Source organism: Arvicanthis niloticus, chromosome 12 (assembly GCF_011762505.2).
Source record: "Arvicanthis niloticus isolate mArvNil1 chromosome 12, mArvNil1.pat.X, whole genome shotgun sequence".
Taxonomy (NCBI): Eukaryota; Metazoa; Chordata; class Mammalia; order Rodentia; family Muridae; genus Arvicanthis; species Arvicanthis niloticus.
Genome location: NC_047669.1, coordinates 73,186,784 through 73,209,297, shown reverse-complemented (window position 1 = coordinate 73,209,297; position 22,514 = coordinate 73,186,784). Strand labels below are relative to the sequence as shown.

Below are 22,514 nucleotides of genomic sequence, written 5' to 3'. Positions count from 1 at the left end.
CTCTGTCTGGTTCCTCCCTTTTCCCAGTTATTTATAAGTAACTATGTTCTTCTGCTTGGATTTACATCGGTGCTGCTCTGTCCTCCTGGTCTATGCTGGGCACTGGAGACACGGCTGCTCCTAACTAAGCACACCAGCACCCTGGGTAGGTTGGGTGGCCAAGCTCTCCACTTCCACCTTAGGACTAAAGGAGAGTCAGGTGGAGCGAGTTAGGAGTTTATAACAAGCCGGGCGGTGGTGGCGCACGCCTGTAATCCCAGCACTTGGGAGGCAGAGGCAGGCGGATTTCTGAGTTCGAGGCCAGCCTGGTCTACAGCGTGAGTTCCAGGACAGCCAGAACTACACAGAGAAACCCTGTCTCGAAAAAACCAAAAACCAAAAACCAAAAACCAAAAAAAAAAAAAAAAAAAAAAAAAAAGAGTTTATAACAAACACAAAACACTGCTGAGTATAATGAAATCCAGGGCCCTGTGTACAGACTGCCTCAAACTTAATGCAGGTTCTGTAGCTGCAACTATACAAACCGGGCAAGTTTAACTTCCTGATGCCTCAGTTTCTTTGTCTATAACATGTCTGTCTTCGTATGGATACATCTTTCTTGTTGTTGTTTTGTTTTTTAGACAGGGTCTCTGTGTAGCCCTGGCTGTCCTGGAATTCACTCTTTAGACCTCCTGGCTAGCATGAAACTCAGAGATCTGCCTGCCTCTGCCTCCTGAGTACTGGGATTGAGTCTTTGTAACTTTGCCTGGCACGTAAAAAAGTTTAAAAATGCAATTTTAAAAATCCAACTCTGACTTTATATGGTGTTCTCGTATCTAGATGTTGGTCCTGGTATTGTGTTTCAACCTCGTTCACTCTAAACAAGCTTTGGTTTTTTGCTCCAGAAGCCTGTCATTTCTGGTTAACCTTGCTAGGGTCATCTGTAGGGACCCATTTAGTACCTGGTTACTGCCATTCTGGAACATTCACTGTACAATTCAAATTGCTTGATATCGCCATGACCTAGGATCTACTGTCATCCCTGTGCCTGGTTAATGAGACTTTGGGGGATATAAGGAATCAGATCAGAAGTCCCGAAGTAATGTCTGACCCCACATCTCAAGGAAAGGCCTAGCTCCAACCCCAAATGAGAAACCACACCCAGCCTGCCAGCAGCAAAGACAGAAGTCACATTGCCCTTCCAAGTATCCTCAGGAGCTAGAGCAGGGACCCTGAGCTCAGAGCCAGCTTCACCAACAAGAGCTCCCGTCTCCAAGGTAACGATGACATCATCATGGGCTTCACTTTTAGCAGAGGAAAGATACTGCCCTCAACAATGGCCCAGGGTCTAAGGAATGCGAACTTACTCTTGCAGAATCAGCTCATTTTAACAACTGTGATTAAGTCCAGAGCAGGTAGCAGGAGTTCATTCTTAACACTTAGCTACTTGGAAAACGGAGGGTCAACATGAAAACTAGACATTTCTTCTTGAGTTTGGTTAAGCACATAAACTCTGTATATAACACAGCAAGCTCTGGCAGACTTTCACATAGAACACACTCCCCACTGTGGCTTTAAAGTGGGGTTGCATCCTTCTTACTGAACAAGTTTAGTCTTAGTAATGACTTATCTATCTAGGTCTGTCCCATCAGTCCTGATTTCTCTGGGAGTAATTCTCATAGAACGTCATGGGATTGAAGTCCAGACCCTAGATTCTGTTCACATTTCTGGGACTTGGCTCAGAGGTAGTCTATGAAACAGTACTAACACTGCCTACCGCACCTGCTGCCTGTGAAGGTCGGGTGAGCACGGCCGGTCAGCTCAGACTGAAACCAGTTTGGCTAAAGCTTGGGTTCTAACGAGTATGTGTACACTGACTGCCATTTCACTAGGGAGCTCTGGGTTTTCTTAAATTTCCAACTTGGGTTCCCAGGGAGATGCTATTACATTTGGGTCTTTAACGACCTCAAATATGTGCTGCTGTCTTCATCGGGGTGGAAGAGCCTTTAGGAGATGGAGCCCAGTGAGCGAGCTTTAGGTGAGGGGCATATTTGAAGGCCGACGGTGGGACTCTGGGTCCATTCCTCACCCTCTCCTGTACTGGGGTACATTATTTAACCATCCCTTCAAACTCTTAAAAAGTTTGTATGTTTATGTGAGCACAAGGATGTATGCATGCATGTGTGCCCTTGCAGACTAGGAGATGGGATCAGATCTCTTGCAACAACAGTTACAGGTGGCTAAGAATTGCCTGTTATGGGTGCTTGGCTCAAAGCTAGTTTACAACTGAATTTGGGTCTTCTGGAAGAGTAGGGAGTGCTCTTAACTACTGAGCAGTTTCTCCAAGCCTTAACTTCCATTTCTTAAACTGGCTTAGATTTCCATGAACCGTCATTTCAGTAACTCTCATGCTGACCCCTCAGCATCCCCCCACCTCTCCCATCCTACACCCCCATCCTGGACTTAACCTTTCCACCGCCAGCACTCCCCTGCACCCCACCAATACTTTCAGATCACTTATATCCTACCAGCCCAGCTCCCTCAAGTCACCTCTACCCCAGCGATCCCTTTGTTTCCTGGGCTCTACAACTACCGTAAGTTGAAGAGGCAAAGCTGAAGGTTCCAGGCTGGGATCCACACATGCAGGAGGACATGCCGCTATTGGCCTCCGGTGCCTGGGGTGTCTTACTCAGGGTGACTGTTCCCAGTTCTTCCTGACTCCACTGTGTGTGCTCCACACTGCTCTTCTCCCATCGGCTGACAAACACCTACCTACGTGGATGCCACGGCTCTTGGGAACAGTGTACCAGTGGACACAGAGAGGCCAGGCAGCTTGTGGAGGAGCATAGAGTCCTATGCATATATGCCCAGGAATGGTACAGGTGGGTCATATGGTGGCTCTATTCCTAGCTTTATTTTCATGATGATTTTTAAGTTTTTGTACATGGGCTTGTCTTCTCTAAGGTAGGAGCCTAGAGAACAGGGGTTTTCCCTTTAGTGTAATTAAGCAAGCCTGCTGAGGTAGCAGACAAGAGGCCATAGACAACATCTGAATGCATGAGCCTGGCTCCATAAAATTCATTTGAAATGTGCACACTAGCTCCTCACGTCAGCAGTGACACTCAGACCAACTATGAAACAAGCTGAGCTCGGATGTTAAGACTGCAGAAATCTAAAGAAGGGGGAAGAAAAAGGTTTTTTTATATAGTATGTATGTATGCATGTATGCGTGTATGTGTGTATGTATGTATGTATGTATGCATGTATGCATGTTTATTGGAGTTTTGCTAGCATGTATGTTTGTGTGATGGTGTCAAAAGGCCTGGAACTGTAGTTACAGACAGGTGTGAGTTGCCATGTGGGTGCTGGAAATTGAACCTGGGTTCTCTGGAGGAACAGCCAGTAGTCTTAACCACTGAGCCATCTCTACAGTCTCCCGAAAAAGGGTTTTTGTTGTTGCTATTTTGTTTGTCTTCCAAGACAGGGTTTCTCTGTGTAGCCCTGGCTGTCCTGGAACTCACTCTGTAGTTTTTGTTTCCACAAGTAGAAAAAGAATGCAATCTATTGCCACACAGGCGCGAGGACCTGAAACCCACATATAAGCCAGGAGTGGTGGCACACGCCTGTGATCCAGGTGCTGGGGAGGAGGAGGCAGGGTAAGGGTAGCATTCACAGGACAGCTTTCAGACAAATGACTAGGTAGCTGGTAACTGTGAATGAAAGAAGCCCTGGGACTTTGAATTGTTTTCTAGAAACAATTTAGGATAAGTTTGACAGGACAAAGGGGCGGGGCTACATCATTGGCTCCTGAAACTCATTCCCTAACAAAAGGGCTACAGAGAATTCTGAACTGTGTATCTGAACTGAAAATTCCTTGAATGTCTATGGCCTAAGCAAGGCATAGATGAAAGGAAGAAAAAAAGGATGGACAGACAGAAAGAGTGAGCTTTAAGTATGTAAGAGTGCATGGTATGTGGAGGTCCACAGAGACAGTGGCAGTGGTGGTAAAGGTGGCACTGGCAGGGACAGGGAGCATGGGGGAGCTGGAGAACAGCTTTGCGGAACTGAGTCTCTCCTCCCAGCCTTCTGTGGTTACAGGGATCAGACAGGTTGGGTCAGACTTGCATGGCAGGCACCTTTCCTAAGCCATCTTGCCATCAGTTACTTTTTTGAGACTCCCTGAGTGATTGACACACCTGATGCTGCTTGGCTTGAGCACTCAGATGTCCAGCTGCAGTGTGGTCCTCATGGAAAGCTTAACAAACATGGCGGTAAGTGAGGTCTCTCTCATTGTTCATCCAATTGCTTGGGCAATGCATGACAGACGTCAAACTTCATCCCCCAGGGATGGCGACCTCCACATCAGAAGAGAGGCCATGTATTGCTAACACTCTGAGCCTCAGACATGGAGATGGTCAGTTAGGCAGCCCCAGTCAGAAGATGCCATATCAGTTCACAGATTTCTTTCCACTTTAAGTTTCTGGGTTACTGGACAGTCATGGGGAACTTCACCACAGCCTGAGTTCATCCGTTTCTCATGCCTTTTCCAAAAAGGATCTAAATATTTGAGTGGCAGACCCTATTTTCTATTTCTTTGTATAATCAAACATTCAGAATATGGCAACACACAAGATGCTACATTAAATTGTTAACAATGAAAAAATAGTTTGGGAGCAACTGATTTAAAAGCAAAGAGATTCTCAAAGCAAAGTATCTGTAAGGCTCCCCAACCCTACCAAGACTTCCAACATCCCAAGGGGAAGCATGGTGACTAAAGTGTAAGCCTGATGCTTTCAAAGAAGTTCTGAGGAGTCTGAGAAGCAGATGGTCACAGTGCTGACAAAAGTGAGTGAGCCTGGGTTACGCAATGACAAGAGAGTCACAATTAGCCTGTCAGGCTCCACTGTTCTAATGCTCATGTGTCTTAGGTGTGGAGGCAGGACAGCCAAGAGTTTAAGGCTGGCCTGGGCTACATAGTGAGCTTGGGGCTAGCCTGAGCTATATGAGACCTGTGTCAGTCAGTAAGTAGGTAGGTTTTGTAAGCCAGGAAATCATTCTAATCTCTTGTAAATTTTTCATGTTTCACTTTCAGTTTAATGCACCTGGAACTCCTGGTGTGAGGTGGAACCCTGACAAGTACAGAAACTACAGACTGCTTTGCAGAGCCCAGCAGATGGACAAACTGACAACACAAACCCTCACCATGTACACTTTTCTTTTCAGCACAACTCGGTGGTAAGAACCCCAACACGTTTCCACTGCTACAACATCCAGAGACCTGCTCACTTACACAGTTAAAGTAATTCAAAGAACAAGACACGGAGTGGGAGGCAGACTTCCTGACAGGGGGCACTTACCCATTCCCCTTTAACCTCCACCAGGAAAGCAAAGGTTTAAAAGCAAGGCAAAAGATGTTTAATGAAATGTCGCACCGTAAGAGTACATCTACGCTCTAGTCATCAAATCGGACAGGGGTCGGCTAGCCAACCCCAGGGGGCGCAGCCAGTGTTGCTGTAGGCTGCAGAGATGGTAGGTCCTGCACTAAAGCAATAGTTTCTCATTGAAACACAGACCACTCTTTAATACCCTAGTATGAAAAACACATTTGTCTCTCAGACCTTCACTTTCAGTTACTTCCAAGTTAATCAAGAGATTTAAGTTGTCATTTAAAAAATAACTAGATCAACCACAGTGCTTTATTCTCTTCTTAAAACGAGCTCTTATATAATGTTACAATTCTGAGACTATATTAAATTGTTAATATACACAGAATATAAACTGCAACGAAGCAAGACTGAACATGTTAATTTTCTAAATAGTAATTCAAATTCTCCACATTTAATTCATTACTTAAAAAACAAAACCAAACAGCCTCCAAATACCTTGGCTCAAAGGTCTAAGTGTTCCTCTGGGCAGCTGAGGATGAAGGAATTCTGCATCTGTAACTATTTTTTTTAATAACAACTCTACATAGTACATAACTAGTGCTAGTCTCAGACACAGTCAGTCAATTGTAAGATTAGAAATATGCCAAGGAGCAGTACGAACACGGTATTTAAAGTGCTATTAAGATACACCTTTGAAAGAGAACTTTCATTCTGATAGGCATGCTTGTTGGAGATTTCCTAACTGTGTCACTAAGTGCCAAGCACGGACAAAAGGCCATCGCTGACACATATTGGCTGCCATCTTTCTTACCATGACTATGTCTCCTGGCTGGATGGTGATCTCATCGTGACTTCTGGATTCAAAGGGGTACAGCGCTCGGTAATACACCACTTTTACACTCTCCTGTGCAGAAATTGTAAGTGGGCCTTTCTCTGTTTGGGAAGAGGAGGGACACATTACAGGAAGCACTGACACATGCCAAGGCGGACAGCTGTTAGTGCTATGGTCTGCTTTATATCGGAAGTATTTCCACCCATTCAGGGAATTTCTGAAACACACATGGAATGCCAGAGGAGAGTGGACTCTGACAGAAGCATCTAAGACCATGCGGAGTTCATCAGTAGATTCCACAAACAAGCCGCCAGGACTGAACGTGGTGGGTGAGACAGCCTAGAGAGCCTTTCTCTGCCTCTCGGCATGGGCTCTAGCAATATTCATCTGTAAATCATCAACAGGCTCTGCTCCCCACCCGGGGCGTTGCTCGTATACGACGGCAGATCCAGTCAGCCAGAGAGCATTCTTGCAGGGGAAGAGCAAGAGAAAGAAACACAACCTTTCACATAAATAGGCAAATGTCGGTCTCTGGGGCACTTAAGAAGATCACGTAAACCTAAGTACTGACTTCACATAATGCCCTCATGACCCTGCTAAACTGAGTCTTCTGCATTTCTGGGAAAAAAATAAGCCCAAGGGAGAATCCTAATGAAAATAATTTAGACTTTAAATCAAATGAAAAACAATTCAAGATGTGTTCAGGCAGAGGGCACTCTTGGACTTTGGCTAACAGTTAATTACAGCCCTCTGGATTGTTCTACACACAAGCTGCACATAACTTGACACCCACTGTATCTGAAGAACAGTGAGGTAGACTCTTATTTCTGTGTAGCCTTGATCTGTGTGAGATGCAAAGGTTCCTAGAGACCCAAGGGAGGAAACGAATCCTCAGTTCACACTGAAGAGGCACAGGGACTTGGATGACCCCTGAGATTAAAGGATCGATAATTCCTCTTCAGACCACAGTAGAACCAGACGCTACGTTCATTCTCCTCTGTCGCCCTGGACTCCCTACACGCCCAAGCCCAAGTCCCCCCTCTGGCTGAAACACCTTAGGAAGGGATGGTTCCTGCCCAACACTGCACTTCATTCCCCTCCACTCTGTGCTCAGGGAGCAAACATCGTTTATGAGATGGTGGCAGGCTGCTTGTTGCTTTCTGAATATCATAGTGGTTAAGAATTTTGAAAATACATTTTAGCTTGCAGCTGATATTATCTAAGGGATAGCTTTTATTAGTTAAGGTCAGTCTTTTATTTATTTTCTTTTTAAAAGAGGTGAGTTGTATTGAAAGTACAAAAACTCAGATTTACACTTTTCAAAAGGCATAAAACCCAGTATAGACAAAAACCAGTTGGCACAGCTCAGCAACTTCAGGGGGAAATAACAAACTAGAGAAACAGTTAAGTGATTTTTTTTCAAAATGTCAAGTTCAGTGTTTGTAACATATACAAATAGAGTTGATGTCACTCGGATCAGCCTGCAGAGGGCTCCTGGTATCAGAGGGCTGCCTGTGCACACCTGGGTAGTAAAGAGCCACAGTATCCGGACAGAGACAGACATCTCAGCTCTATTAATGTAACCAAGTTAGCTCGTGGTAGCGCACGCCTTTAATCCCAGGACTCGGGAGACAGAGGCAGGCGGATCTCTGAGCCTGAGGTCAGCCTGGTCTACAGAGTGAGAACCAGTTCCTAGAAATAAGTACTCAAGGCAGATCGTGATTAGTCACAGACATACACGGAGGTGACAGTGACAGGGCCCGGCGCCTCAGCCCCGTCTGATACCTGTGGTAGACCAGGGTGCCTGGACAGCAGGCTTAGCTGGCTCTTCATGTGGATGGAAAAGCCGACCCTGCTTGTCTTGCACTTCCGGTTTGGCTCTCTCTTCTGTCTCCTTCTTCTTGACACTGTCTTCCCTTTTCAGTTTGTCCTCCTCATGGGGTTTCCGAGGGCGTGGCTGCTCCTCCTGCTGCGCATGCTCCAGCCATTGCTTGTCCCTTTCCTGAACCCGTCTGCCAACAAAGATGCTTGACTGCAGTGAGGAATCAGCTCTGACTCAAGTCTTCCCCATCACCCCTCACCCCTGGCCTCCCTCTAGACAGAGCTGCTAAACATTGCGGGAATGTGGGTAGCTCTTCACAGGCAATGGGATCCACAAAATGGGTTCTCTGGGCTTTGAGCAAAAGGAAACTGTGACTTAAAAACCACACACACACACACACACACACACACACACACACACACACACACAGAAAGAAAACTGTGATCTATTTCACAAAGTGGTAAGCCCAAGAAGTACATCTCAATTGATATTAACTGATAGTAATTGATATAACTGACTGAAAGCCACAGAACACAGATGAGTGTATACTTTATAAAAGTGAGACTAGCCAACATACTGTGCCTGGACGCTGCTCCTGTGAGAGCGTGAGTAGTCTCACAGGTCCTCCCTGGACAGGACGCATGTGCTCACATGCACAGGATGCACCGCACTGATACATACAGGATGCACCATGCTCACACTTACAGGAAGCACTCACACGCACAGGACTCACTACGCTCACACGCATACATTTGGCTCCCAAACCTGAAGGCAAAACAGATTAGCTGATGTCTGGGGCTGGTGAGTTGGCACAGCGGTTAAGAGCACGTGGTGTTCTTGCAGAACTCTTGGTTCCCAGAACCCACATGACAGCTCATAACCAACTATCTGTGACCCTAGAGCCACAGGGTCCCCTGCCCTCTCCTGCTCTGAGAGCACAACATTCACGGTGCACAGATCGACATGCACTCAAAACAGCTAGTGCACGTAGACTATCTTTTTAAAATTTTAAACTTATTTTTAATAATAAGTTTTATTATTTTTTATTTTTAATGAGCATTGATTGGTGTTTTAAAGCCTTCATGTATATCTGCATGAAGGCATCAGATCCCCTGGAACTGGAGTTCCAGACAGTATACACAGTTGTGAGTTGCCATGTGGTTGCTGGGAATTGAACCCTGGTCCTCTGGAAGAGCAGTCATTGTTCTTAACCTCTGAGCCATCTCTCCAGCCCCATATAATGTTTTCTAAAAAGCATAAAAAGGCTGTATGTTGGGCTTGTCTTTAATCCTAGTATAGGCAGGAGGAACTCTGCAGTTTCAAGGCCCACCTGGTCTATACAGTGAGTTCCAGGACAGTCAGGGCTATAGAGAAACTGTCTCAATAATAGCTCCCCCCCCCAAAAAAAAAAAAAAAAAACATCTAAGTAGATTTATTAGAGGGTAAAAAAGTAAGAGACTTCTTAAGTTAAGTTTGGGCTACTATTTACCTATACAGTTAGAATATGTGTCACATACTCTGTTTGTAGAGCAGTGTATTTAGTTTATTTATCTCTGTAGAAGTACAGTTTAATGTTGCAACATTAGTAATAAAAGCACTTCATGGACTATAATGACAATATAGGGAGATGGCTCAGTTGATATAAGCACTTGCATCCAAGTCTGAGAAATTTCATCTGCAGAACCTACATGGTAGAAGAAAACCCACTTTTGAAAGATATTCTCTGACTTCCATAAATGCATGGTGACACAAGCTTGTGTAACTACACACACACACACACACACACACACACACTAACAGTTAAAAAAAAAAAAAAAAAGAAAGGCGAGTTTGATGCAGTCAATACATAGTGTGCCCACTGTAAAGGGAAATAATAAAATGAGTACCCAGTCCAATGAACTTGTATAAGATCCCTGGCATTAAGAATAAAAACATACAAACACAAATGAGCTCAGAGGATCCTATGTGCCTAGCACAAAGCGGGCAGACAGATCTGTGCAGGGTCACTGAACCTGCACCATCTCCCTGGACATTTGCTCATTCTAGTTTCCTGGACTCTAACTGAATTCCAAACAGCACAAACCCAGGAACGAAAGGTAGCAGTGACTACAGACTGTTACATGGAAAAGGTAAAGAACGGGCACACATCTCTAAAAAGAACAAACAAACGTGTGTCTGTGTTCCAGGCGGCGGGCGGTCTCCACCTTTTGTACTCTAGTTTAATTTGCAGTTGCAGTAAACAAGAGGAGGCAGACAGGCGCATTCCTGGTGCTCTGGAGATGCTTGTGGCAGCAGACTGGGGGCTTTGCTTTCAAACCTTGTGCTTAGACTATCACTGTTTTATTAGGAGGCTGTGAACTGGAAATCTCTTTTGGTCATTGGCATGCAAATGAACTAACCAAGTGTCCCAATTTTCTTGTCTACTTCCATTGTCTACACAGGAGAGCACTGGGAATAACCAAACACTTCAGGGGGTAGTGTCCAGTGCACACGCAGAGATTTAAATGGCACACATGTCTGTTTGTCCACACACACATTAAGGAAAGAAGGCGGCCTTTACGAAGACTGAATGCCACAGGCCCTGAGGTCACTCACCTCTGAGCTTCTTCCTTTTGCTTTTCTAAGTCCAGGCCCTTCCTCTCCTGCTCTTTTTGTTTCAGCCGCTCTGCCTCGATGGACTTCTGCTTCTGGAGTTGCTGTTTACTATGTATTTCTCTTAGTTCCTAGAAGAAATTAGGACAGTTTATGGATGCTCAGAGCAGATGAACATGAACTGGTCACGCGCATGCAATACCTCACAGTGGCCAAGCCCTGGGCATTTGGCGGGTGACTTTCCGTGTTGACAGATATTCCCTTAGAAATTGAACTCACTGCATTTTGACATGACTGATCACCAGTCATTGTCCCAGATTATATTCTGGCAGCCACAACACAGTATGTCATTTCCCATGACATTTACTTATCCCTGGGGCTGGGGATTGAGTCTGAGACCTTGCACACACTAGGCAAGTGTTCTAAGACTGAGCTATGCTCCTCCCTGCTCCCCCACCCCTGCCTCCAGGATATGTTTGAAAGGCCCTTGTTTGTGAGGGGCAGTGGGGGAACTACACTGGGAAAGACTCAACAGTACTGGAAGGTAACTAGTTTTATGGTATGGTGATTTATGAATAAAACTATAGTTACTGTAATTAATCTACACCAAACCCCATAGCTTTGAAAACACACACACACACACACACACACACACACACACACACACACACACGGCACTTTACATAGCCACTGTTAAAAACTCAGCTCTTTGAGTCTTGAGTCCATAGATTTGATAGTCTCTGTGAGCTTCACCTAACCCCAGCACACACTGAGGGGTTTTTCTTCAAATCACAACTATTGGGAAGCCTCTATTCTCACAAATCCCCATATGAAGCTGCCAACTGTTCTTGGTGATCATTCTGGATCTGATTTCCTCATTTTACAGCAACCCCAAGAAATAATGGCGGTTTTCTTGCCAGCCTATTGAAAACCTACAGAATTATGTGATAGTATTTAAAATCAGGAGTATAAGTACATAAAAATACGCAAAACCATGTTAGGCTGGAGTGTGGTTTGGTGGCATGGCTGCCTAGCGTACATTGAGACCCTTGAAAGGTAACAAGAATATAAAAAGTTTAACTGGAAATTGGGTGGTGGAGAGTGGGAGGCACCAGAGGAAGGTACTCCAGAGGCCTGGACAATACAAGCCTGGAGAGCCTGGCTAGGTGTAGATCGGGCCATCTCCTAAAGCAGCAGCCCTGGGTATGCAGCTGCTGGGTTAAGGAAGGATGCCTGCCTGGGTCAGGGGCTAAGCTAGGGCAGAGACAGAGGAGACATTCCCAAGAATGGCCACTGGGAAGTACTGACGAAGCTCTGCTGTCCCCTCTGACTGAAGCTGGGATGGAAAAAAGAACATCAACTCTGGGTGGGGAAAGAATTCCATTTTTCATTGCCTTCTTAACTGGAATGCTGTGGGCTGTTACAACCTAACAGCATTACGTCAAAAGCCCAGCCAAGCTGGCTTCCACAGTAATTTGTAATGAAAAATAATAATCCCTAATAATATGAATGGATAATCTGCTTATGAACTTAGAGCTGGTGTTTTAAAAACAAGCAGAAGAGATTAATTCATTTACTCTTGACTAAAGCAAAGTGTCACTGTGCAAAAGAAATAACTGTAGGATTGACACTAAACCAAGCTCTAGTGTCCCAAAGAAGGGGCCGGGATCCAAAGTCAGGACGTGCAGCCAGAGATGGGCTGATCCATCACTGGCCCAGTGCAGAGACCTTATCAAAGGGCACAAGTTATAGAAAGTTTTATTCAATTAAAAAAATTATTATCACCAGCATAGCCCTCTCCACTTCTGCCATGCTAAGGAGGCAAAGGGGGGAAACCTGATTGCATTATTTGCTGTGTATGCATGTATGGGCAGGAAGATGTGTGGGTATGAATGCCTGTGTGTTTGTGTGCGCGTGTGCACGTATGTGGAAGACAGAGTCTGACCTTGGGTGTTATTCCTGTAGAGCCATCCACCTTGGTTTTTAAATAATATTTATGTATTATGAGTGTTTTGCCTGCAAGCATGTCTGTGAACCGTGTGCAAGCCTGGTGCTTTAGGAGACCAGGAGAGAGCAGTGCATCCTTTGGGACTTGGATCACAGAGAGCTTTGAGGTTCATGTGAAAAGCAGTGAGTGGTCTTAACCACCCAGCCATCTCTCCAGCTCCATCTACCATGTATGTACATGTGTGTGCATGGGGGTGTGTGTTTGCATCTGTGTACATGTGTGTGTGCATGTGTGATGTGTGTGAATCTATTGTGTGTGTGTGTGCGCACGCGCGTGTATGTGTGATGTGTGTGTGAATCTATCGTGTGTGTGTATGTGTGTGTGTGTGTGTGTGTGTGTGTAGACTGTCTCTAACTGGAAGCTGGGCCTCACTTATCTCCAGGAATGTGTATGTCTTTGATTGCAAATATGAGCCAGCAGCTCACTAAGCTTTTCATGGGGGTGCCGGGGTCAAACTCAGGTCCGGTGGCCTGTGTGTCTTCATGCTTATGTGGCAAATACTTTACTGAGTTGTCTTTTCAGCCCCCCCACCCCCAGTTATGCATTTAAAAAATAAAAGGTATTTTATCTAGGGGAAATTTAACCTTAGGTAGGTAACGTTCAAAATACTTAACAGCAGGTGCTGTGAAACCAGAATAGACACTGGCTATGCATGATGTCCCAATGTATCCTTCAAATCCAGACAGTTCATCTTTCCAAAGAATTATGCAACTTCCTTTCTATACTGAAGTCAAGAAGTCAGGTTCAGATCGAAACTGGTTAATGAGTAAACCGGTCCAGACAGACAGAAGCAACTAAAGATGGTCATCAAGTGGCACAAAATGAGAAAGCAACAGAAGTGATAGAGAGGACCAACTTCCGTCTTAGCCAGGGTTGTACTGCTGTGAGCAGACACCAGGACCAAGGCAACTCCTATAAGGACAACATTTAATTGGGGCTGGCCTATAGGTTCAGTCCATTATCATTAAGGCAAGAACATGGCAACATCCAGGCAGGCAAAGAACAGGAGAAACGGAGAGTTCTACATCTTCATCTGAAGGCTGCTAGCAGAATACCGACTTCCCAAACCCACAGTGACACACCTATTCCAACAAGGCCACACCTCCTCACAATGCATTCCCATGGGCCAAGCATGTACAAACCATCTTCCTGGCTTTACAACAGCAGTCCAGTGTCAGTCACACTAGAAGCTCAGAACCATGCTTCTGAGAAGACAATAGCATCACAGCTCAGACCCAACCTATCCTGAGCCTCAAGAACCTCCTAAAAACAAACAAACAAACAAACAAACAAAAAAAAAAAAAAAAACAGCTCGTAGGAGGAGCCATAAAATAACAGATGCCAAAGAACATTACCAGGAGGCTGTGGCAGCTTATGATCCAGATTGGAAAACGGCAGATTTTCTACTCTTTATTTCATCCAAATCAAATACTGCTAGGATGGAGGCGACCTGAGCAGGCTCGCGTGCATTCTCAACTTCTTTCCCCTTTTGGATTTTGGAGTTTCAGATGGTTTGAAACAATAAAAGCAGAGTATTCCTAATTGTGAGACAGTGGTTCTCAACCTTCCTCATGCCGGGACCCTTTAATACAGGTCCTCATCCTGAGGCGACCCCAACCATAAATTATTTTTGTTTCTACTTTATAACTGTAATTTTGCTACTTTTATGAATTGTAATATAAATATCTGTTTTCCAAAGGTCTTAGGCAACCTCTGTGAAAGGGTCAAGACCCACGGGTTAAGAAGTGCTGTTCTAAGACCATAAACTTCTGTACATAGCTGGAGTGTGCACTAAAAAATAGTGCTTTTCTCACACTTCTTTCAAAGGAGAGAATGAAATTCCAAGGTGGTAAAAATGGAGTCAGGTTGCTAATTTATCAACTTACCTGATTGAAGTGACCCTCAAACTCTTTATAGAGTGCACCCATCCCTTAGCATGCTTCTCCACCTCAAAGGTAAAAAACTGTAAGACATCAGAAGGCAGAATCTCGCTTGTAGCTTTCTCTCAAATTAACTTCTTCTAAAACTAGTAACTACAATTATGTGTCTTGTGGCTAAAACACACGATAGTATTGAGTGTGTGACTTCACTGGTTTTTCTTTAGTGTGTGCTATTCAATGGTACGAAGTATTTTACAGTAGACATGCAGTCAATATTATCTTCTACTAAGGTATACCCTCTCACCCCATGGCGTTGGGGAAGAAATCCACTGCCTTGTGCATATTACACAAGTATCTCATTGTGTCTGTTTTCCCACGGGTTTTTGGTTTTTTGGAGGTGAGGTTTGAAGCAAGGTCTTAGGTAGCCTCAAATTCACTGTGTACTTGGAGGTGATCTTAAACTTCCATATACTGGCTATGCTGTCCAGGCTGGCCCTGAACTCTAGCCTCAAGCTGATGCTGTTAAAACAGGAATATGAAAGGCAAATGGCTTGAAAGAACCTTTTAGTTATTGTTTGGTTTTGAGACAAGCTCTGTGTAGCACTGGTGGCTCTAAACTAAAGATAAAAAATCAGCTTGCTTTTAATTTTCTTCCCTATGCCCAAATGAGAAAAAAATTTTTTTTTACCCAAATAATTAAGATATTTGAGCCACAAAACATCTTTGGACATCCTATGGCATGTGGCCTGAGTAATTCAAAAGCACAATGTTTGACAAATTGAATATCCAAGAAGACTCAGCTATTTTTCCATTGACAGATATGGCTCGGTTTCAAGTTCACTGACGGCTGTTTTATGGCTATGCCAAAGGGCAATGAATCATTTACTGTGATGGCCTCTCCTTTACTTGGTCTTAAAGAGACTCAAAAATGGTATATTACAGAGTATTATTAATTGAAGTATGAGATATTCACTTGAATAAGGTGTAAAGGGTTATTTTTCTATAAAGATGACTTTGCAAAAATGCTTGTAACAGAAAGAGGAGGGGGAGGAAAGGAGGAAGAAGAGGAGGAAGAAGAGGAAGAAGAGGAGGAGGAGAACCAACAACAGAGGCTGAGAAGAGACCAGCACCTTGAGAAAAGTGTTCACAAATCCGGATATCTAACTTTTATAACTATTTTGCCTTTTGTTTGTGCCGTAGGCTGTCCTTTGGAGATAAACAGCAAAAACATACTTGGACCACTGACTGGGATTTCCTGAACTGGATGGCAGAAATCTAAAAAACTTTATTACTATTACTCTCATAGGAAACCAATCTGGGCAGCAAGATAAGAAATTCCAGGTATTTACTTGTATTTTTTGTCCTTCGTTTATCTATTGATTGGCTGATTGACAGAGAGAGAGAGAGAGAGAGAGAGAGAGAGAGAGAGAGAGAGAGAGGAGAGAGAGAGAGAATGTGTACACGTGTGTGCATGTGTGTAGTATGTACTTTGGGAGCTGGTTTTCTGTTTCTGTTACTTGGGTTCCAAAGGACTGAATTCTTTAATCACTGAGCCACCTTGCTGACCCTCTGAGTTCTAAGATACAATAACATTCCCCAATTAAGTGATAAAACAAAAGAGAATTAATAAGCCCAGAAAACACAGAAACATATCTCATAGAAATCTAAAAGGAAATATTTCAAGACATAAAAATGTACAAAGTCAATGAAAATGAACATTCTATTTAACTCCAATTATAAAGTTTATTCATGCGATATACTAAAAGTTGAAAAAGCATAAAGATGTTCAACTTGCTATCTAAATTCTAGGAAGGCTCATATTAATGTTTGTAAAACATGTTCAAAACATTCTTTCCAAACTGAAGTCAGCACTCACCAAGTAGCACCCACACAGCGTGCAAGCCTCTGGGCAGTGTCTGACCCTAGCCTTTCTGCACAGAAAGCTTAGAAGACTGCTGCTTCCATAGAAACAACATGGACTCTAGTTTCTCCTAAAAATATGAATTCCCCAACTGTCTCAGCTTCATACACAAGGAAATATGACATCATAGAGGAGCACGCCACTAACTACATACAGTGTGCCACCAACTACAGCATGTCACCTATGACAGCACCAACTCTAAAGCAGAACATTGTTGGGTAAATGACACAGAGGAGAAAGAAAACCTTCCAGGAGACTGTCTTTGTCCTTTTTTCTGATAACCTTTTATTGATGGCTTCCCAACTTTACATAGAAAAAGCCTGCATTTTACGAAAACAAACACGAAACAAAACAAAAACACACTCAACCAACCAAATCAGCCCACTGGGGTGACATGAAAATCTGATATGTTAACACTTGCTGTCTGCTTTGCATCTGGGGAGTGGTCTAACAATTGGTTCAGATTCTAGATGAAGTTTCCACAATCACAAGGAATCAGTTAAAGGATTTTATTATTCTAGGCAGGAAGGGCCTTTTCCAAAGGACATGTAGGAATAAATTCCATGTTGAACAGAGTGAGGTGGCAACCTTGAAGCAGACAGACATCTGTTCATCATGGAGGCACCGTGGCTATCTGCGCTTTCTGCTGTCTCGCCAGCTCCTCTCTCTGGGTCTTTTCTGGGTCAGTTTCCCTCTGCATGCCTCTGTCCTGACTTCTCACTCTGCTCTGTGCTTCTTTCTCCAGCTCCTCCTCTGCTCTCCCCTCCTGCTAACATTCTGCCTTTCACTGCCTTCACAATGAACGAGCCTGCCATGAAAGCCAGTGTCTGAAACCAAGAGCATGAAAGCCTCAGTTAAGCAAGCGACCTTATTTACCACAACTGGTGCTCTCACGTCAACATCCACTCAGTTCCTGGCCATCACCACAACCAGAATCTTTATTATGATTCTGCACTTAATGTAAGAAGCCAAATTTCATGAGCATACTATGGACCATGACTCTTAATTCTGAATCTTCCCTAAATACACAGATTTCACTAAGAAATAAAATCACTGTCCACTTTTGGAATAACGGACCAACACTGCCCATGTGTGCTGGAACATTCTCAGTCATGACTGATTACCCTTTTTACATTTTTATACAGGCAAACTTACTGATCTATGTTGGTTATAGAGACTACGAGGCCTTGTCCAGTTCACGACTCAGTCACTCACCCCTCCTCACACACAACTTGCTGGGCGGAAAAAGCAAGTGTCCCCCAATCACTGACGAGCAACATGACTCAGTACTTCCTGGTAATGCTATCTCAGAGCCTGGCACTCCTCTGGAGAGGTGACTGAAGCAGGGGGTGGAGGTGTTCATCACTCTGAGCCTGAGGAAGATTAGAGCGGCCATGGAGAGCTTCTGGTGATGACTCAGCCTAGGGCAGCTGTAAGGCACCGCCCCCTCCATTGCCACCGACAGGAAGAAGAAATCCTCAAATGTCCCAATCTCAGGATGGGTCTAGCAGCACAGAGGCAGGAAGCAGGAACCCACTGCTGAGTGGGAAACACAAACCTCAGCCCTCTGAATGTTGGACTCTTTGTACTTAGCACACAATACAGTTTTATAAACTATAAGTCATGTTTTAACGTGAGACTGCTCAACATTATTGTTAAAATGTTGGAATATTACTCTGTCAGTGCCAAGGAAAACTATTTCAGAAGCTACCAACATTGCCGAGGACAAGAGAGGTACCAGGAAGGCTTCTTTGCGGTGTCACCTGACACTCTGCAGAACTTTTGTATCTCTCAGCACAGTAAGTTACAAAGCCCCAGGAATTACAGCACGCTCCTATAACCGTCTTTCTGTAATATAAGATGTAACAAGAAAGCTACAGATTATGAAAAGTTTAAACTGATATTTCAAGAGCATAAGTTTGAGATGTGTTGGTAGTATGTAAGACACATTTTATAAACAAACTTGTGGTAAATAAATTTGGTCACTGAATGAAGACGCTAAACAGTAGTAATTTAGCTGGGCCTAGTGGGTGCTGCAGGCCTTAAATCCCAGTGCTTCGGAGGCAGAGGCAGGACATAGTGAGTTCTAGGACAATCAGGAGTACACAAAGAGACTCTGTCTCTAAAAACAAATAAACAACTATGCAAGCGAGAGAGAGAGAGAGACAGAGACAGAGACAGAGAGACACAGAGAGAGATTGATTGATTGATTGATTGATTGATTGATTGATTGATTGATTTGGTAGCAACACTCGCTATCCAATCTGCTCCAAGCTAGTACACTGGTTAGATGGTTCACCTGACCATCCAGAGGCTGATTTTTAAGTTCCCATATCTCTTGAGTCCTGAATTTTAGGCATGTCAAGTCAGGAGGCTCCAGTGCAGGAAGGAGCCCTGTGTGTCAGGGTGCTGTATGCCTGCCCCCCAACTCTCCCTTATAAAATGATGGCAAAGTCTAACAGCTACAGTGAGATTCCTGGCTTGGGGGCGATGCAGAACTGAGTGCATCTTGAGACCCCTGTGGAGGCCGTGTGGGAGCGGGGTGAGCTTCAGCCTTGCTCATGCTACCACTGGCTATAGTTGTCTCCATCTCTGGAGAGTCTTCGGAGTGTCTAAGACCACACTGATAAGATGACTGTCTAAATGCATGGCACACAGCCTCTGTGAGATGAAACAAAGAGTCTGAACTTCTAAGAGAGAAGAATGAAGGGTAAAGGGCGCGGGTTTGAGGTCATGGGTTAAACCTGAAGTCGCCAGTAGTGCTGGGATTCTAAGTATGCTAACTTATCATTTATTTTGCAGTGGGATTGAACCCATGACCTTCTGCATGGTAGGCAAAGGTCTATCTTTGAGCTATTGCTATGAGTTTTAATACTCTTGTTTCAATAAAACAAAGGCCTGCTGTCTGCCTACAGCAAGATTCTGTTCTCATTTTAGATAAAAACGTGAGACTTTCCATGATAGCTCATCAGATAGAGAAGACAAAAATGTAATTCTTCCTAAAATAAAGAAAACAGAGAAAACCTTCAGAGGAAGAATGAATCTAGGGAAAAGAATAAAACTAGATTCTGTGATTATGTTATATGTTTATAAAAAGACAAAAAAATCCTTAGTCTTCACTGTCTCAGTCCTAAAACAAAATGCATTTATACCTACAAGCCAGGTGTGAGTGCGTGTGAGGCACATGACAGCCAGGGCAGCAATCCTCTCCTGATGGGCCCCGCCAGTCAAGTGCTTCACACGGTGCCCTAGGCGACTGACTCACGTAAAGCTTTGTCAGGAGCTGGGCAGTCAACGGCTTTGTCTTCGTGCCTGTGCATGCACGACCTTCATGAACGTGAAATAAAGCTGCTACACCCTAACTTACTGTCTGGGGTCCCTCTGAGAGTACAGCAGCTGCGCACGCAGCAAGCTCTCCGTGGGGATGACTGGGCATCAGCACTGCACCTCTCTGGCAAAGGGAGAGGTAAATCTTACAGCATTTGTGCAGATGCTCCGGAAGCACTGCTGTCTGCAGAGGGACAGACTCAAACACTAAGGCTCAGGCCGAGGCTCCTTCTGGTCTAATCCCTACAAGAGATTATGGCTGCTATTGAACATATGCTTTAGAGTTAGAGAAAAAATGCTTTGTGTTTTCAGTGTGGCAGAAATAAAGAAAAACAGCAGAAGACCACAGAGAAACTAAATGCTAACAGTTTCTGAGTTGTCTCATGTCTGTTTTGGTTTCTACAGGTTTCAGAGGAATTCCAGAGACGAACCTCAGACTACATAACGCCTTCACCAGACCCCGTAAGTGGATGTTAAGGCATGAACAACAATAGCTATGTTTTGCATTTGCCATATGAACTTTACAGCTAATAAGAAACCAAAATAAGAATATGAAAGGCAAAAAGAAATGTTGTAATTTCAAAATAAGCATATTTGGGAAAGGGCCAGTGTGTGTGTGAAGCTAAAATGGCCTTTGTATAAGAACCCCTGATACCACACGCAGCGCCAATCACACACTAATTAGTCCCGAGAGCGACACAACCCATCTGACGGTGTTCTCTGCAGCAGTGGCAACAGCAATAAGCGCTAACGTCATCTAATCCACGGATCTGAGCATGAGCCAAAAGCCTTTGCCTGAGCATCTTCTGCTAACATCTGAACCGAGTCTTAGGCCAAACTTCTAGAAAAGTCATCATTAAGGTGAAAACTATGCTCCTTCTGTGTCCAGAAGCTGATGAAACTCAATGGTTTATATTCCTGGGAACTACTTGAATTGTTTCAATGTTAAATTCTTTTTGCTTAAAACAGCGATAAGTTACAATGAGAACAAATGTAGACATTTTTTATTTATTGTACCTGGGGATAGAGAACTCACAGATGCACCTCCAATGCTGATACAATACACACACACTCAAATACAGAACACAGGCAGCATGTGCACACACAAACTACTGTGAGACAGGAAAGTAACGTGAAGAGAAACACAATGTCGGATACATAACAACGATGGATACACAGCACTCCCCTAAGGCTGAGCGCTTTCCTGGAATTGTACAATCGGGCAAGCTCATTCCCCAGTGCTGAAAGCACTGCACAAATACTTTAACTCAGATGTCTAGACAATCTGGCATGGACTCTCAATCCAAAGGGCAACAGAAGAATCTCAAATATGCTTTCTAATTTAAAGTTTTCTTTTAGTAGTAAAGGTATTTTATTTTTTAAGTATCAGAAGCTAAATGGGCCATACATAGTAAATTGTAAGGAATTTTAAGGTTAGAAACCTAAAGTAAATATTTTTGGAGTGCAATGTAATATCCAGTTTCTGATAAGAACATAAAATCTACATAAATCTAAAAGAGTAAATAATAATTATCATAAGAAATGGGTTTTTCTATTCTAGCTTTTGAGTTACTACTTTATATTCTCATTCTCTCTCTCTCTCTCTCTCTCTCTCTCTCTCTCTCTCTCTCTCTCCCCTTTCTTTCCTTCTGAGAAAGGATCTCATTATGTAGCTTTGGCCATCCTGGAACTCACTATTTAGACCAGGCTGGCCCTGAACTCAGAGATCCACTTGCCTCAGCCTCCCACATGCTGGGATTTAAGGCATGTGCCACTGTGCCAAGCCTGAGTTAACATCTGGTCCACAGTTAAGCAGGATCTCTAAGGAGTGGCAGGAAAACCTCAGTTTTAAACCAGAAAAGCATCTGGGTATTCCTCAATGAACACACCAAAGAGAACACTTCAGGCCTTTGCTTTTGGATTGTGCTTGTAAACAGGCAGACAAAAAGAAAGAAAGAAAACTATCCTGGGGGGGGGGGGGGGGGGAAGGATGATGGGGGGGGCGGGACCAGGAGCAGGAAGGGCCCTAACACAGGCTAACTTACAAATGACTGAGAAGGTAAGCACAACCGAGGGGCACCATGACATCATTCGTACAGGATGATGAACCACTGTTCACCCGCCAGTGCAACAAATCTTCCTGCCTGAGAAAAGGGGAGGCCACACAGCACACAGGAGTCACCGGCCACACAGCACACAGGGGTCACCGGCCACACGGCACACAGGGGTCACCGGCCACACGGCACACAGGGGTCACCTTCAGCTGGTTGTTGAAGACGTCAATCTCCTGCAGCTTTGACCTGGTCTCTCTCTCCACCTCGTCCAGCTGCTCTCGAAGCTGCTGCCGGGCTAGCTCCTTTGCTTCTAAGGCTCTTTTGAGGGTAAGAAGCGAATCTCCTGTTTCAGAAGAGCAAACAGGTCAGGAGAACTTTGGCCAACAGTGAGGAACATGTTCAACTTTCATGTCACTGAAGGGAACTCTTGCTGATAAAGGGGAAACAGGAGCAGCACTAGCGGTAAAACAAATGTCAGCATGCATGAAGGCCTAGGATCAAGCGATGATTGGAGGAAACAAGTGGAGGAAAAGACACCTGTGCCAAGAAAGCACCTTCCATCATTCAGGACCGTGTATCAACAGAAAAAAGAAATAAATAAGACACCTACTATGCAAACTGTTCTGCTGGACTTGTTTTAATTGGTCATTGAGTATCTGTTTCTCTGGAATAAGTCTTCCAAGCATTTGCTGAGACTCCTAGGGAAGAGGGA

The 22,514-nt window shown here is 44.2% G+C and overlaps 1 protein-coding gene across 5 annotated transcripts in view; it reads right to left on the bottom strand.

Moving 5' to 3' along the window:
- The window catches only part of Itsn1 (intersectin 1), a 181,309-nt gene that overhangs the window by 63,881 nt on the left and 94,914 nt on the right, over positions 1 to 22,514 (bottom strand). For all 5 annotated transcript variants that reach the window (XM_034514696.2, XM_034514698.2, XM_076943156.1 and 2 more), the window contains 5 exons: positions 22,413 to 22,500; positions 22,006 to 22,145; positions 10,616 to 10,743; positions 7,984 to 8,210; positions 6,178 to 6,299 (listed from right to left, as the gene is read on the bottom strand). In XM_034514696.2, the coding sequence (XP_034370587.1) occupies positions 6,178 to 6,299; positions 7,984 to 8,210; positions 10,616 to 10,743; positions 22,006 to 22,145; positions 22,413 to 22,500 (705 nt within the window). The remainder of the gene's footprint in view (positions 1 to 6,177; positions 6,300 to 7,983; positions 8,211 to 10,615; positions 10,744 to 22,005; positions 22,146 to 22,412; positions 22,501 to 22,514) is intronic.